The sequence below is a fragment of the Gossypium raimondii genome, chromosome 9 (genome assembly GCF_025698545.1).
Source record: "Gossypium raimondii isolate GPD5lz chromosome 9, ASM2569854v1, whole genome shotgun sequence".
NCBI lineage: Eukaryota > Viridiplantae > Streptophyta > Magnoliopsida > Malvales > Malvaceae > Gossypium > Gossypium raimondii.
This window is the reverse complement of record NC_068573.1, coordinates 23,327,988-23,344,858: the sequence shown is the minus strand read 5'-3', so window position 1 is coordinate 23,344,858 and position 16,871 is coordinate 23,327,988. Positions and strand designations below refer to the sequence as shown.

General features: G+C 37.8%; 3 protein-coding genes across 10 annotated transcripts; 1 reads left to right on the top strand and 2 right to left on the bottom strand.

Annotated features, from left to right (window-relative positions):
• The first annotated feature begins 989 nt into the window (after window positions 1-989).
• Window positions 990-5,093, top strand: LOC105798650 (transcription factor SCREAM2). 8 transcript variants are annotated; one of them, XR_008188657.1, is made up of 4 exons: window positions 3,047-3,405; window positions 3,749-3,919; window positions 4,535-4,680; window positions 4,763-5,093. XR_008188657.1 is itself a non-coding variant. In XM_052620646.1 (3 exons), exons 1-3 carry the CDS (start codon window positions 3,449-3,451, stop codon window positions 4,844-4,846), a joined length of 282 nt encoding a protein of 93 aa, XP_052476606.1. In that variant the 5' UTR covers window positions 3,062-3,448; the 3' UTR covers window positions 4,847-5,093. The 8 variants fall into 8 exon arrangements, 2 of the variants coding, with proteins under 2 accessions (XP_052476606.1, XP_052476605.1); XR_008188654.1 differs by lacking the exon at window positions 3,047-3,405 and adding an exon at window positions 990-1,040 and having other exon boundaries at window positions 4,535-5,093; XR_008188656.1 differs by lacking the exon at window positions 3,047-3,405 and adding an exon at window positions 2,851-3,020 and having other exon boundaries at window positions 4,535-5,093.
• A 3,690-nt stretch (window positions 5,094-8,783) lies between these two features.
• Window positions 8,784-11,237, bottom strand: LOC105797538 (uncharacterized). Its single transcript, XM_012627496.1, has 5 exons — window positions 10,866-11,237; window positions 10,623-10,745; window positions 9,748-10,341; window positions 9,109-9,318; window positions 8,784-9,014 (listed from the first exon to the last, which is right to left on the bottom strand). The coding sequence occupies exons 1-5, from the start codon at window positions 11,235-11,237 to the stop codon at window positions 8,784-8,786; spliced, it is 1,530 nt and encodes a 509-aa protein (XP_012482950.1).
• Window positions 11,238-15,367: 4,130 nt separating this feature from the next.
• On the bottom strand, window positions 15,368-16,280 carry LOC128032576 (uncharacterized). Its single transcript, XM_052621192.1, has 2 exons — window positions 16,185-16,280; window positions 15,368-15,634 (listed from the first exon to the last, which is right to left on the bottom strand). Exons 1-2 carry the CDS (start codon window positions 16,278-16,280, stop codon window positions 15,368-15,370), a joined length of 363 nt encoding a protein of 120 aa, XP_052477152.1.
• Between the last annotated feature and the right edge of the window lie 591 nt (window positions 16,281-16,871).

The window sequence follows — 16,871 nt, the reverse complement described above, 5'->3', positions numbered from 1 at the left end:
GAAAAATAAACCTAATTAGATACGAAACAGTAAAAAGGAGTCGTGTGGCCACAAATGATTCCTCTGCCGCTCTGACTCGCCTAAGTCTGGGGATTACTTAAACAGATGAATCAGAAGGGTGAGTTTACGAAAACTTAGTGTATACACCCCATATAAACAAGCAGACAGAAAGCAATCATAGTTTGGGCCTAAGCCCATTTCAGTAATAGTTTCAGTTTTAGTTAGGGCCTTAGCCCATTACAATATCGATGTCGTTATCGATCACAAATTCCTACCCAGCTAGCCTCTAAATTCCATCTCTGTCCAACCCTACACCCCATGTGGGATATAATCAACCCACCCATCCTTACACTCCGAGTAGCACCGAATGCGGCACTATCTGATAATATGCATTGAGCTACCAGTAAGTTAGGCTCGAAGCCTTTCAGTACACTTCCTCCAATCAATATAATCCCATCCCCATGCAATGCATCATACAATCATGTCATGTCAAATCATGGTATCATGCATGCTTTGATGATGATTTAACGGCATGCTCAATATACGATCATATATAGACATATATCGTACATGAATATAACAATATTTAGTTAATTACAGCATGTTTGGTTGGGTGTATTGGCATAGCCAATACACCCCTAATCGGTGGGCCCCACCTAATCCCTCTCTATTCCGTCGTTTGGTTCAATGTATTGCTAATACGCGTGTAATCCATTACTTTCCTAATCGGTGAAAACCATCGATTTCTATTCCCCTCTTTTGCCCAGATTAGCTACCGCTTGAAAAACCGTCCTGTTTTACCCTCCCGATCCCTTTGTTTCTCTTCTTCCTTCTAGCTTCATCCGATTTATTTCCTTGTTTCTTTGCTTTTCTTTTACGATTTGCTCCAGTTTATTTTCTTTGTATTTGTAACATGGGCGTTTCCTTCCTTAGTGTGGCCTAAAAGTCTCTCTTACTTTCTCTCCCTCCCTCGAGTATCTTCTCTTGCAGCAAACAAACATAGCTCAATTTCTTTTCTTATTCTGAGTCTTGGTTATCAGGTAAGGCATCTTCTCTTTCTCCATTTCGAAGCTTTAGAACAACAGCCTTTTCTTTTCTTTAATTCAGAATCTTGATTTTGTTTTGAGACTATTCAATTCCCTTTCTTTTCTTTTTAATGATGATTTACAACTGGGTTTTTGTGAAACTGAAGGAACGGTGGTGGGTTTATTCTTAAAATAATTGTGCAAAAAGAAGAGAAAGAAATATCACAAATCAATTTTTATCAATTGATTATAAATAAATATAAACTTGTAACACCCCAAACTCGGCCTGGATGTTATGGCCGAATCTGGCGATGTCACATGATAGTGTGTTTGAAAGCCGATGCTCGTGTTGAAAAAAAACCATAACTTTGCTTTAAACATTTTCCATTTAGATCTTGTCGTTCTCTTTTATTAATCAAACAAAAAAATAGTGACTTTTATTCAGTCGTTAGTTTGCAAAATATTATACGTTGCGGAAGCTTTTTAAAACAGTTAGAGTCCTTATGGGTATTTTGCTAAAACACATGCATATCTTTTAAAAACCCGTGTTTTATCTACCTCTAGCAGATATAAAAGATAATGCAAGATAAAATCCAAATTTTAAGCAAAAAGTCATAGCACCATTATTACGTAAAAATACCCAAATAAAGCTTTTAAAAGAAAAATAAACCTAATTAGATACGAAACAAGAAAAGGAGTCGTGGCCACAAATGATTCCTCCGCCGCCTCGACTCGCCTAAGTCTGGGGATTACTTAAACAGATGAATCAGAAGGGTGAGTTTACGAAAACTTAGTGTATACACCCCATATAAACAAGCAGACAGAAAGCAATCATAGTTTGGGCCTAAGCCCATTTCAGTAATAGTTTCAGTTTTAGTTAGGGCCTTAGCCCATTACAATATCAGTAATCAGTTATGCGATCACAAATTCCTACCCAGCTAGCCTCTAAATTCCATCTCTGTCCAACCCTACACCCCATGTGGGGATATAATCAACCCACCCATCCTTACACTCCGAGTAGCACTGAATGCGGCACTATACAGTAATATGCAGCTGAGCTACCAGTAAGTTAGGCTCGAAGCCTTTCAGTACACTTCCTCCAATCAATATAATCCCATCCCCATGCAATGCATCATACAATCATGTCATGTCAAATCATGGTATCATGCATGCTTTCAGTACAGTTTTAACAGCATGCTCAATATACAGTCATATATAGACATATATCGTACATGAATATAACAATATTTAGTTAATTACAGCATGTTTGGTTGGGTGTATTGGCATAGCCAATACACCCCTAATCGATGGGCCCCACCTAATCCCTCTCTATTCCGCGCTTGGTTCAATGTATTGCTAATACGCTGTAATCCATTACTTTCCTAATCGGTGAAAACCATCGATTTCTATTCCCCTCTTTTGCCCAGATTAGCTACCGCTTGATAAAGAAATCCTGTTTTACCCTCCCCGATCCCCTTTGTTTCTCTTCTGCTCCTTCTAGCTTCATCCGATTTATTTCCTTGTTTCTTTGCTTTTCTTTTACGCCGATTTGCTCCAGTTTATTTTCTTTGTATTTGTAACATGGGCGTTTCCTTCCTTAGTGTGAAACCCGAAAAGTCTCTCTTACTTTCTCTCCCTCCCTCGAGTATCTTCTCTTGCAGCAAACAAACATAGCTCAATTTCTTTTCTTATTCTGAGTCTTGGTTATCGGTAAGGCATCTTCTCTTTCTCCATTTCGAAGCTTTAGAACAACAGCCTTTTCTTTTCTTTAATTCAGAATCTTGATTTTGTTTTGAGACTATTCAATTCCCTTTCTTTTCTTTTTAATGATGATTTACAACTGGGTTTTTTGTGAAACTGAAGGAACGGTGGTGGGTTTATTCTTTTTCTTATGCTGAAATTTTAGGGTTTTGTTCTCAATTTCAAGAATTTCTTTGATTTATCATTGTGTTTCTGGGTTTTGGATTAACAAGTTGATAAAGTGAACTAAACTCGGTAGGTTTCAAGATGAGATTGTCGATGGACCTTATCATTAAAACTGGAAATACTTTATATTGGATAAATATAATAGAGGGGACTGAAGTATATACACAATTGAGCTTATATATATTATTGTTTTTTTTTCTTTGTTCTCTTTTATCATATTGTTGATTGTTTTCTTGTCTTCTGCTTATAATAGCTAAGCGCTTCTTGTGGATTGTGACGTGTGATATTTGTTTTTGGCTCTGTTGATGGTTAAATAATTCTTTATTCACACAAAAGAGGAGCCTAGCCAACTACAATAAAAGCATCTGCGAAACTGATAGTAATCACAATAGAGAAGTATTCTGGATAAGTAATCACTACACTCAAACCCCAGTTGCAAGCAAGCATCTTGTTGGTATCATCCCTTTCAACTGTGGAGTCTTAGTCAAACTGCCTCTATGATTTTATTAAGAATAACTGAAAAAGTATTAATCTTCTTGCCATGAAGCCTAGAATTCCTCTCCACCAATAACTGAAGAAGTGTGATATTTGTTATTCCTTGATCAGAATTGTTCTTAAGATTATATCTAGGCTTTTGTTTCTTTGCATTTGGTTGTAGAACTCATGTCAGACATGAGTCAGGACATGATTCACACACACATAAGGATTGACATATGCTTGCCAAAAACTTTCGACAGGTTGTGTCAGTCGATGTAAGGTTAAGGGAACTCATATATTTCTATTTTTGCAATTTTCAGGTGGAGGTAAGATTAAGGGAAGGAAGGGCTGTCAACATTCACATGTTTTGTGCTCGCAGGCCAGGTCTCTTGCTCTCCACCATGAGAGCTCTAGACAACCTTGGATTGGACATACAACAAGCTGTAATCAACTATTTTAATGGGTTTGCACTAGATGTTTTCCGAGCTGAGGTGCCCTTCTTTTTTCTCTTCATCTACTTCGTTGATTTCCATTTAAAATCAATTTTAATTTGCACATCTATCCAACAGATTTCAACTAAAATCTGTCTAACAATTTTTGATGAATGCGATTTCTTTCAAAGTCTAGCCAACTCTAGTGCAAAAAATAAAGCCATATAGAAAGTTATTTCTTCTGTTTAACACTTAAAACTACAAATGAAATGAGCCTTTATTCAAGAAATTCAGTTATTTTCTGTGCATCTTTGCTACATAGAACTGCTGTTGAAAAGAGCAGTTCAGTAAAAGGCAAGTTCAAATAATGGTATAGACCATGAGTCAGAAACCCTGAAATTGATGACTCTCTTCCCATTGTCCTTTTGTATATGAATAGCAGACTGACTACTTGCACTAGTTTGCACATAGATTAAAGTAAGAATCCTTGTTTAGTGGGATATATCCTAGGCAATTTTTTCTTTCTGCTCATACCTCTGAAGGTCAACTATGATGCTAATGGTTAATAATTGTTGATCTTTAGATCACTAAATTACTTGTGAGATGAATTTGTTAGGTATTTACTGCAAGTGATAAACAGAATTTATCGTGAGGTGTGTTTTCCTTAAAGTTTAGTTTCGGATCTGGTGATGCTGAACAAAGACAATATGAAAATTGGGAAATTGGAGCTATGCGAGTACCAGAATTGTAGCTTTGTTAAACAAGCATTACAGTACCAGCTAATCTGGAAGTCTGCATATCATCTAAAAAATAGAAAAGTTGTAAGGTGTTTGGTTTGTTGGTGGATATTAATATTTGGATGAAGAATTCAGTAATTTTGATTTGGTGTTTGACAAATGACAGCAATGCAGGGAAGGCCAGGATGTATTGCCTGAGCAAATCAAAGCAGTACTTTTGGATTCAGCAGGGTTCCGTGGGATAATGTGAGGGTGAATGGTTGGCTTATTATGATGGTATTGGTATGAACAGAGGCAATAGTAAATGTTGATGTAAAGTAATTAGTTGCTTCTCATCCCAGTGGTGAAGCAAATTTTACAAGGTAGTGAGCTTTGTAGGTAGCGCAAGCAAGTAGGCAAACAATTGATTTCTTAGTTATTCTATCACTTGAGAATTAAGTTGATTCTGATGGAGGTTTTTATTTATTATATTTATTTTCTTTTTTCTTTTGGGTTAATATTCATACACCATACTCAAATCACACATGCATACACAGGGGAGTACGGATCTATTAATAAATTAAGGGTGTGGTTGTACAAAAAATTCTAGATCATCCAACTCAAATGATCGTTTTCTTTAGTTTACCTTCTGTTGCGCGATTGGAATGGGTCAGAAGATTTCTTTCTGACCATTAAAACTCAAAGTTCAAACTTTTTGATGTTGTAAAACTATATAACATATGGATTATGATGTAGAATTTCATTTTCATCTAACATTTTCTTAATATAAGTTAATTATGTTTATGTAGAATATAATTCTCAAGTTATATTTTGATTTTAGTAAATTCATATAAGAACATTTTATTATTAAGAATTTTATGAAATTATATATCATTATTAAATTATATTTAATATTAATTATTTTAAATTGTATAAATTCATATATGAAAAATTATTATCAATAATTTTATGAAATTATATATTATTATTAAATTATATGTAATAATAATTATTTTAAATTATACAAATTCATATAAGATAATTTATTAGTTATAATTATTTTAAATTTTATTAAATCATATATTTTAATTAAAATATATTTAATATTAATCATTTCAAATTATCTTTTATAGTATCATATATTATGATTTGGGTAAATTCATATAAGAATATTAATTATTAAGAATTTTATTAAATTATATATTTTAATTATAATATATTTAATATATTTAATAATAATTATGTTTAAATATGATTAAATTATTTATTATTGATAATAATAATCTTATTCTAGTCATTTTAGTTTTTTCCATTATGCTATTACACCTCTATTCCATTCAACCAAACACAAGATTACTATTACGCCTCTATTCCATTACATTCAACCAAACAGTTGATTTGCTATTACACCTCTATTCTTTTACACCTCTATTCCATTACACCTCTAATCCAATACAACGAACCAAACGTGCCCTTAGGGATCTAGGTAAGCTTACCGACCCTACAGTAGGTTCACAGTCGTCACGGGCGACCCGTGTAACCTTAACATCAACACAGTGAAAAATGGGCCCACATGCCCATGTTGTCTGCCTGTGTCGGCCTACACACCCGTTGGTCCGCTCGGCCCAAAATGGCTTTAGCCGTGTGGATCTCACGGCCTGGCTCAATATTCTCAGAGGTCTGCGTGGTTCACTCGTGTGGGGCCCACACGCCCGTATGGCCCACATGGCCCAATTTAGCCCGGCCCATGAAACACACATGGACAGCCTTGATGATCACATGCCCATGTTCGATCACATGGCTTACCACACGGGCGGTCGCAAGCCCGTGTGGCATCGACAATCACATTTTTTGGCTTTTCGCCAATTTTTATTTTTAGGGTTGTGTTTACACACCTGTTACAGATTCGCAGCAAAACACTTCTGAGCTTGGTAATAACTAAAACAAATTGATCAACACACTCCCCATTAATCACCTTAATAGCCGAATTAACCAACCTAACCACTTACTTAATTTAAGAGCGATCGGAACTTACCCCTAACGCCGCAACTTGGTGTGCTTACGAAGAAGTATGGGAAGGGTCTCGATCCACATGATTTGCTGCAGAAAACAAAGCGTAATCATTAATAGAAACACAAGAAATAAAAGGAAACGTTTTTTCACCAAGTAATGACTACCCCAAATCATCATTACCTATCCCTTACTTACAGACGTATAACTAGCGGAGGAGGAACGCAGACCTTATCTTGATCGATCGAAGGATGCACAAAGATGAGAAAGATTCAAGAGCCAATTTGGCTGCTCTAGGGAAAAGAGAGAAAAGAACAGTAGGATAAAGAAAAGCGTCAGAAAGGGAGAGCATAAAGCCAAAATTTGAGTAAGTGCGCAAAGAAGGTGCGTCCGGCATAAAAAATTTAAAAAGAAAGAAAGAAAGTATGCCAAAGTACCGAATTTAGAGGAGTGAGAGGAGAGGAACGACAGCACAACGGGGCCTACAAGCCCATGATGTTTGCCCATGTGGCCCACATGGCCCAAATTTGCCTTGGCCTCGTGATCCATTTTTATGTAACCCATGCTAGATAATTATTCATATGTGTTTCCACTATTTACTTATATGATCCTTCAAAGTTGTCTACTTGAGTCACTGTTACTAAATTATTTGTATCTTAAGCTACAGAATTCCAAATTAAGATCCGCAAATTTTCCCTAAAACTAGTCTCACATACCTTATTACCATAAAAATTTCAGAATTTTTTGTTTAGCCAATAAGTACAGTTTATTCTTTAAAATTTTCCCCTATTTTGTTGTCAGACAGTTTCGACCTTTCTACACTAAAAACTAATTATCTTCTCGTACAGAATTCGGATGATGTTCCTGTTTGTTTCTCTTGAAAGAAGACTTATTCAAAATTTTAATAATATAAATTCTAACCTATAATAATTTTTATAAAATGTTTAATATTTTTCCAAATTCAAGGCAGGGGATTCCAAAATAATTCTGACCCTGTCTCACTAAAATTAAAATATCCCATAATATGAAATTCTTTTGCTTACTTCGTTTCTTCTATGAGAAACTACGATCAAATATATTTAATCTCAAATTTTTTCATCCTCTAATTTGGTTTCCACAATTTATGGTGATTTTTCAAATTTAGCCTACTGCTGCTGTCCAAATAGCAAGCAATTTCGGCTTTTTGTTGAATCCTTATTTTTGTGTTTCGGGTACACACCTGGTTTTGTTTGATGCTAAAATAGTCCTCGAGCACTCAAAAACCTATAATTAAACAAATAACACCATAATCAGTCTTACCTCGCAATTAATCAAAATCCCAAAACCCAAATACTTACCCATAAAACGATGAACACTTACCGCAAAAACTTCAAATCGGTACGTTTACGAAATTCACTAGGAGAGCCTTAATCCTTGCAAAATGTTGCTGCCAACACACCAGAATTAGACTATTGAACACAAAATAATCTCTTAAAATGATGCCCAATAACTTACTGAATTTGCACAAGTGCTGCTTAACGCTACTAAATCAAGAGGAATGAATGGTTTAGGGGGAATAAGGGAATTTCGACAGTAGAGGAAAGAAAAGAAAAGATAATCGAGTAAGAAGCAAAGAAGAAAAAAAATTCTGTAGAGATGGGGGAGAGAAAACGTTAGAAAGATGGAGAGAAAAATGACTCCTTTTTTTTCGAAAAAGGAAAAAGTGATCAGATTTTGGATATTCTCCTCGAAAATCCCCTAATTCACTCCTAAAATTGCTCCCTCACTTCCCACTACACATCAACCACTCAGAAACCTAGTTCAGCACAACTCTTGCATAAATTAAGAGTAAAAAAACAACCTTTTCCATCCCAAAGATTCGAACCCATGACCTCCCTCACTCCAACACTCCACTTATCCACCAGACCAACAGGCCCATTCTGTTAATTATTTGCCAACTTTTACTTAAAAGCCTACAGACCAAAGATAGGGTAAAAATACCAAAACTTGCCCAAGTCCTGGCTTGAACTTGGGACTTCCCAAACACTTCCTAAACACATAACCATTAAAGCTGACAAATGTTTATGTCACACATTCACAATACCCAAAATTAAAATTTTAGGGCGTTACAATTCTACCCCCTAAAGAAAATTTCATCCTTGAAATTTACCTGATCAGAACAGATGAGAACACTACTGACACATCGCATCATCAGGCTCTCATGTAGCCTCCTCAGTGTTATCATTCCGCCATAGAAACTTTACCAGTGAAATGGATTTTCTTCTTAGAACCTTAACGTCGTAATCCAGAATCTGAACTGACTCTTCCTCAAAGGTTAAATCTGGCCTAACCTCGATCTTTTCAACAGGGACAATATGAGTAGGATCAGAATGGTAGCGCCTCAACTTGTCCTCTAGTATCTGAATCACCCTCTTAGAGTGACTATCGGTCTAAGGATGAATGTAGTACTGAAGTTAGAGCCTCATGTAAATTTTTCCAAAATTGAGATGCGAAACGAGGATCCCTATCAGAGGTGATCGAAACCGGAACTCCATGCAGTCTCATTATCTTAGAAATATAAAGCTTCGTCAGCTTGTGCAGAGAAGAATCAGTACGAATCGGTATAGAGTGGGCGGACTTGGTCAATCGATCCACGATGAACCATATTGAATTCTTCTTAGTGGGTGTTAGAGGCAACCTATTGACAAAATCCATATTTACGCGCTCCCATTTCCAAAGAGGAATCTTAACCGGCTGCAACAAACCTGAAGGTAATTAATGCTCAGCCTTAACTTGCTGGCAAGTCAGATATCTGCCCAAAAAATTAATAACTTTACGTTTCAACCCTGGCCACCAATATAACTCATGGAGGTCTCGGTACATCTTATTTCCGCCAATATGCATAACATAAGGGCTACTATGCACCTTTTTCAGTATGGCCTGTCTCAAATCAGTATCATTCGGAACTGAGATTCTCTCATGGAAACAGAGTACATCATTGTTTAGTCCAAATCCGTAGTACTACCACCCTCAATCTACCGAAATCAAAGACCCAACGACTCATCCTCCAACTACTCACCCTTAATCTGCCCAATCCATGACGGCTTAACTTGAAGCTCAGCTTATAAACTACCATCATCAAATAAAATTAGGTGAGCAAAACATCGCCCTCAAATCAGTCACAGCCCTACGGCTTAGTGCGTCGGCCGCCACATTGGCCTTACCAGGGTGGTATTCAATCGTATAGTCGTAGTCTTTAAGCAACTTAATCCATTTACGCTGCCTAATATTTAGCTTCTTTTGAGTGAGGAGATACTTGAGAATCTTGTGGTCCATGTAGATGATACACATTTCACCATATAGGTAATGCCTCCAGATCTTCAGTGCGAATACCACCGCGGCCAACTCCAAGTCATGTGTCGAAAAATTTGCCTCATGAGTCTTAAGTTGATGAGACGCGTATTCTACAACCTTTCCCTCCTGCATCAACACACATCCCAAACCGACTTGTGATGCATCGCTGTAAACAGTGAACTCTTTTTCAGATTCTGGCTGTATCAAAACTAGGGCCTCAGTCAGTACAGTCTTGAGCTTCTCAAAGCTCTCTTGCTGTAAATCAGTCCAACTAAACGGCATACACTTACGTAGCAGCTTAGTCAAGGGTACTATAATCAAAGAAAACCCCTCCACAAATCGTCGATAATACCCTGCCAGTCCTAGAAAACTGCGGATCTCAGATACAGTCTTAGGCTGCTTCCAATCCAAGACAGCCTCAATCTTTCGAGGATCGATTCAATCCCCTCAGTAAAAACCACATGACCCAAAAATGTTACTTCACGTAACCAGAACTCATATTTACTGAACTTGGCATACAGTTGTTTCTCTTGCAGAATATGTAGAACCACTCTGAGGTGTTCATAGTGTTCATCCTTAGTTTTCGAATACACCAGTATATCGTCAACAAATACCACTACGAACCGGTTTAGATAGGGCTGGAACACTCAGTTCATCAGATCTATAAAAGCTATCGGTGCATTCATCAGTTTAAATAGTATCACTATGAACTCGTAGTGACCATAGCGAGTCTTAAATGCCGTCTTATGCACGGCAGCCTCTTTAACTCTCAACTGGTGATACCCTGACCAAAGATCAACCTTAGAAACAATCAAAGCCCTTCGGAACTGGACAAAAAGATCATTTATCTTTGGTAGAGGGTACATATTCTTGATGGTCAGCTTGTTCTGTTGACGATAGTCAATACACATAAGCATGGATCCATCCTTCTTTTTCACAAACAATACTGGTGCTCCCCATGGAGACACACTAGGACGGATGAACCCACGATCCAGTAACTCTTGAATCTGGGCCTTAAGCTCCACAAGCTCTTTCGGTGCCATTCTATAAGGGGCAATGGACACCGGAGCTGCACTAGGAAGGAGCTCTATCCTAAACTCCACTTCACGATTCAGAGTTAAACCCAGTAGCTCATCAGGAAAGACGTCCAGAACATCATTTACTGTTCTGATATCCTTAACCGTAGAGTCCTTAGAACCCGAAACACTTACATAGGCCAAGAATGCCTCACAACCCTTACGAACCAACTTCTCCACCACCAGTGTAGAGATCACATTAGATAAGTAGTTTCGACGTTCTCTGATCATGACTACCTCCATACCCTCCTCGACGATTTTTGCCTTCTCAATCAGGGCAGAAAGATCTCACTCCCCCTGCGGGGCTATCAAAACCCTCAAATTATCTCTTAGGCCATCATCAAAGCAGACACATCGCTCATACTCAGATGCCACCATCCTCGCGCATAGCGGCTCAGTCTCAAAAACTCAGCCTCATACTCCGCCACATTAGGATGACCCTAGTGACACCCCTGAAGAGCTCAGCTTTGTTGGACCAGAGTTGTTTCGTAACGGACCCTTAACCTCCAAATCTAGTATTGGGCCTAATGACCATCTCCAAAATCCTTAGCATAGCCTGGGACAATGCATCCTCCCCAGCCACGCAATCTTAAGACCCAGTCTCAGTAGTAGGTGACACTAGCGTCTCACTCTTATCCAAATTTGGCAGACTGTCCGATGACGAGGACTCAGCTCGAGCCCCTCTACACCTTTTACCTTGGCCTCTAGTACCCTATCCGCGAGTACCTCTAGTAGTCATTGTCTAATTGCGTTTTATCGATACTAATAGATTTATGCATCAGTTTACAGTTCCAGTGTTTATTAATATATTTTTTTTTGAAAATAGTATAAGAAGTGTGAAGTTTGTTTCATCCATCGCAGTGTCAATCAATGTCTACCAGTTTTACTACAGTCTCAGTATACACTATTTTAAGTGTTTTTAGTATAGTCTATCTATAGTAGTCTCAGTATATATTATCTATAGCAGTTTCAGGATATACTATCAAAGATAATTTCAGTTTCAATTTTAACAATTCAAAGTTTCAGAAAACTTACTGGATCGACGCCGGAGACTCGGTGTACAACACTTTCAGTAAAAACATTTAGAAATTAGTTCTCAGAAATCATGTCATAAAAATCGACATCCACAGTCGAGTTTTGTAACCTGGCTCTGCTACCACTAAATGTAACCCCCCAAACCTAGCCTAGACGTTATGGCCGAATCTGACGATGTCACATGGTAGTGCTTTTCGAAAAATATGTCATCGCTAAATCCTCTTTCCTATTTAACCATTTTTTATTATCTTATGTTAACTTCAAATCGTGGCGTTCGTTTTCCAAACATTATTCATTTCCAAATCGTTATTCAATTTCAAAATGTTTTTTCATTTTTATTGCGGAAGCTTTTGAATAGTTTGCTTATTCGTGGTATTTTTGATGAAGCATTAATTTCATTTGAAAACCCGAGTTTTACCTAACACTAGCATATTTAAGTCATAAAACTGTATAAAATCCAAATTTTAAACCAAAATTTGTAAAAGCCATAATTACAGCAAAATACTCTCAAATAAAAGTAAAATCATAAACAGGTAGTAAACAGTGTAAAAGAAGCTGTGTGGTCACCACTGAGTCCTCCGCTGCACCGATCTGCCTATATCTGGGAATTACCTGTACAGATTAAATAGAAGGGGCGGGTTTAGGTAAACTCTGTGTGTAATCCCCATACAAATGAACAGACAATAAACAAATAATCACGATGCCGGCTTAATCCCTTTTCAAGATGTCGATGTCGATGTCACCCATTTTGGGCCTTAGCCCATCTCAGTACAAAAACAGTCATGCAGTAGGGCTTTAGCCCATCACAAGATCGAGAATAAAGAATGTATATGCAGTCACAAAAATCCTACCCATCTAGCTTCTACACACCATCTCCGTCCAACCCTACACTCCGTGCAGGGATATAATCAACTCACCCATCCCTACACTCAAAGTAGTACCGAATGCGGCACTAGACAGTAGTTTACAGCTGAGTTGCCACTAAATTAGGCTCGAGGCCTTTCAGTATGCTTCCTCCGAACATTATAATCCCCCAACCCAATGTAATGCAATATACAGATATGACATGCTATAACATAATATCATGCATGTAAATAGGGCATACAATATCAAATTAGTGGGACATGATCAGGCTTAATCATATCAGTCATACAGTCATTTCAGTCAATTAGTGGTCTAGGTAAACTTACCGACCCTACAATAGGTTCACAGTCGACTTGGGCGACCCGTGCAACCTAATCAGTCAAACAGTGAAAATGGGCCTACAAGCCCATGATGTTCACCCGTGTTGCCCACATGGCCCAAATTTTCCTTGGCATCGTGATCCATTTTAATGTAACCCATGCTAGATAATTATTCATATGTGTTTCCACTATTTACTTATATGATCCTTCAAAGTTGTCTACTTGAGTCACTGTTACTAAATTATTTGTATCTTAAGCTAAAGAATTCCAAATTAAGATCCGTAAATTTTCTCTGAAACTAGGCTAACATATCTTATTACCATAAAAATTTCAGAATTTTTTGTTTAGCCAATAAGTACAGTTTATTCTTTAAATTTTTCCCATGTTTTGTTGTCAGACAGTTTCGACCTTTCTACACTAAAAACTAATTATCTTCTCGTACAGAATCCGGATGATGTTCCTGTTTGTTTCTCTTGAAAGTAGACTTATTCAGGATTTTAATAATATAAATTCTAACCTATAATAATTTTTATACAATTTTTAATAATTTTCAAAATTCAAGACAGGGGATTCCGAAATAATTTTGACCCTGTCTCACTAAAATTCAAATATCCCATAATATGAAATTCTTTTGCTTACTTCGTTTCTTCTATGAGAAACTACGGTCAAATATATTTAATCTCAAATTTTTTCATCCTCTAATTCGGTTTCCACAATTTATGGTGATTTTTCAAATTTAGCCTACTGCTGCTGTCCAAATAGCAAGCAATTTCGGCTTTTTGTCGAATCCTTATTTTTGTGTTTCGGGTACACACCTGGTTTTGTTTGATGCTAAAACAGTCCCCGAGCACTCCAAAACCTATAATTTAAAAAATAACACCATAATCAGTCTTACCTCGCAATTAATCAAAATCCCAAAACCAAAATACTTACCCACAAAACGATGAACACTTACCGCAAAAACTTCAAATCGGTACGTTTACGAAAATCACGAGGAGAACCTTAATCCTCGTGAAATGTTGTTGCCAACACCCCAGAATTAGACTATTGAACACAAAATAATCTCTTAAAATGATGCCCAACAACTTACTGAATTTGCACAAGTGCTCCTTAAGGCTACGAAATCAAGAGGAAAGAATGGTTTAGGGGGAATAAGGAAATTTCGACAGTAGAGGAAAGAAAAGAAAAGATAATCGAGTAAGAAGAAAAGAAGAAAAAAATTTGGTAGAGATGGGGTAGAGAAAACGTCAGAAAGATGGAGAGAGAATCGGCTCTTTTTTTCAAAAAAGGAAAAAGTGATCAGATTTTAGATATTCTCCCCCATAATCCCCTAATTCACTCCTAAAATTTCTCCCTTACTTCCCACTACACATTCACCACTCAAAAACACAGTTCAGCACAACTCTTGTTGCAAAAATACAACCTTTGTCGTCCCAAATATTCGAACCCATGTCCTCCCTCACACCAACACTCCACTTATTCACCAGACCAACAAGCCTATTCTGTTAATTATTTTCCAACTTTTACTTAAAGCCTATTGACCAAAATAGGGCTTATTCATAAAAATACCAAAATTTTCTAAAGTCCTGGCTTGAACTTGGGACCTCCCAAACACTTCCAGAACACATAACCACTAAAGCTGACAGATGTTTGTGTCACACAATCACAATACCCAAAATTAAAATTTTGGGGCGTTACACACTCCCTGGCGCACACCAAAACTCGAACTCAAGACCACCAGCATTTTAACACACCACCAGACCAGCAGACCAGCAGGCCCATTCTGACATATTTTACTAACATTTATTTAAAAGGCTACTGAGTAGCGATAAGGTTTTGTTCAGAAAAGTACAAAAAATTTCCCAAGACAAGGCTTGAACTTGGGACCTCTCAAACACTTCCTAGAATGCTTAACCACTAAAGCAGACAGATATTTCTGTCAATTAATTATAAAAACATAAACAGGTATTTTTGGGGCATTACAACTCTACCCCCTAAAAGAAAATTTTAGCCTCAAAATTTTACCTGATCAGAATAGATGAGGATACTGCTGTGGCATCGCATCCTCAGGATTCCACTTGGACTCCTCAGAGCTATGATTCGCCAAAGAACCTTCACCAGTGGGATGGATTTTCTTCTTAGAACCTTTACATCTCACTCCAATATCTGAACTAGCTCTTCCTTAAAGGTCAGATCTAGCCTAACATCGATCACCTCAATAGGAACAATATGCGTGGGATTAGAGCGATAGCGCCTCAACATTGAGACGTGGAATACATCATGAATCTGATCAAATTCCAAAGGTAACTCCAACTGGTAAGTAATTGGTCCCACTTGCTTAAGAACACAGTAAGGTCTAATAAATCTAGGGCTCAACTTGCCCTTGCAACCAAATCTCAGTACCTTCTTCCACGGCGAGACCTTGAGAAAAACGAAGTCCCCCACAGAATAATCAATCTCTCAACCGCTTCATATTGGCATAGGATTTCTGCCTATCAGATGCCGCTTTCAATCGATCCCGAATCAGTCTAACTTTATCCTTGGTATCAGAAACTAGCTCAGGGCCCAGAACACGATGCTCGCCCAACTCAGTCCAACATGAAGGTGTGCGACACCTACGACCATATAAAGCCTTGTAATGTGCCATCAGAATGCTAGATTGATAGCTGTTGTTATAAGCAAACTCTTCTAGCGGTAAGTAAAACTCCCAACTGCCTCAGAAATCAATCACACAACTTCTCAACATATCCTCTAGTATTTGAATCTCCCTCTTTGACTGACTATTCGTCTGAGGATGGAATGCAGTACTGAAGTCCAATCTTGTACCCAGAGCTTTATGTAGCTTCTTCCAGAACCGAGACGTGAAGCGAGGATCCTTATCAGATATTATTAAAATCGGTACCCCAAGCAGTGTCACTATCTCAGTCCCATACTATTTAGCCAGCTTCTACAGAGAATAGACAGTACGAACCTGTATGAAGTGGGCGGACTTGGTCAATCGGTCCACGATGACCCATACAGAATCTTTCTTAGTAGGTGTGGTGGGTAACCCACTAACAAAGTCCATAGTCACTCTTTCTCACTTCCAAAGCGGAATCTTCACTAGCTGCAACAAACTCGAAGGTAACTGATGCTCAGCCTTAACCTGCTGGCATTTCAGACACTTAGCCATAAATTCGATAACCTCTCGCTTAAGACTTGGCCTTAGCCATAAATTTGATAACCTCTCGCTTAAGACCTGGCCACCAGTATAACTAACGAAGGTTACGATTCATCTTATTTCTTCCCGGATGCATAACATAAGGGCTACTATGCGCCTCTCTCAGAATAGACTGCCTCAATTCAATATCTTTCCGTACACAAATTCTTCCACGAAAATAGAGTACCCATTCACTATTCAGTCTGAAATCTACAGTATTCCCATTCTTAATTTTTCGGAAGCGAAGACCCAACGACTCATCCTCTAACTACTCACCCTTAATCTGCCCAATCCATGACGGCTTAACTTGAAGCTCGTCTTATAAACTACCATCATCAAATAAACTTAGGCGAGCAAAACATCACCTTCAAATTAGTCACAGCCCTACGGCTTAGTGCGTCGGCCACCACATTGGCCTTACCAGGGTGATATACAATCATACAGTTGTAGTCCTTAAGC

Bases quoted from the DNA above. Each gene is read 5' to 3' on its own strand.
- LOC105797538 (XM_012627496.1), bottom strand. From the start codon at position 11,237: ATGGAGGTAGTCATGATCAGAGAACGTCGAAACTACTTATCTAATGTG. The intron at 9,319-9,747 runs GTGACTGATTTG...GGTTTGTTGCAG, and splicing joins ACGCACTAAGCCGTAGGGCT to CCGGTTAAGATTCCTCTTTG. The intron at 9,015-9,108 runs GTTTCGATCACC...ATTCATCCTTAG, and splicing joins TGAGACTGCATGGAGTTCCG to ACCGATAGTCACTCTAAGAG.
- LOC105798650 (XM_052620645.1), top strand. From the start codon at position 3,665: ATGCTTGCCAAAAACTTTCGACAGGTTGTGTCAGTCGATGTAAGGTTA. The intron at 3,920-4,762 runs GTGCCCTTCTTT...GACAAATGACAG, and splicing joins TAGATGTTTTCCGAGCTGAG to CAATGCAGGGAAGGCCAGGA.
- LOC128032576 (XM_052621192.1), bottom strand. From the start codon at position 16,280: ATGGACTTTGTTAGTGGGTTACCCACCACACCTACTAAGAAAGATTCT. The intron at 15,635-16,184 runs GTTCGTACTGTC...GTTTTTCTCAAG, and splicing joins AGTCCGCCCACTTCATACAG to GTCTCGCCGTGGAAGAAGGT.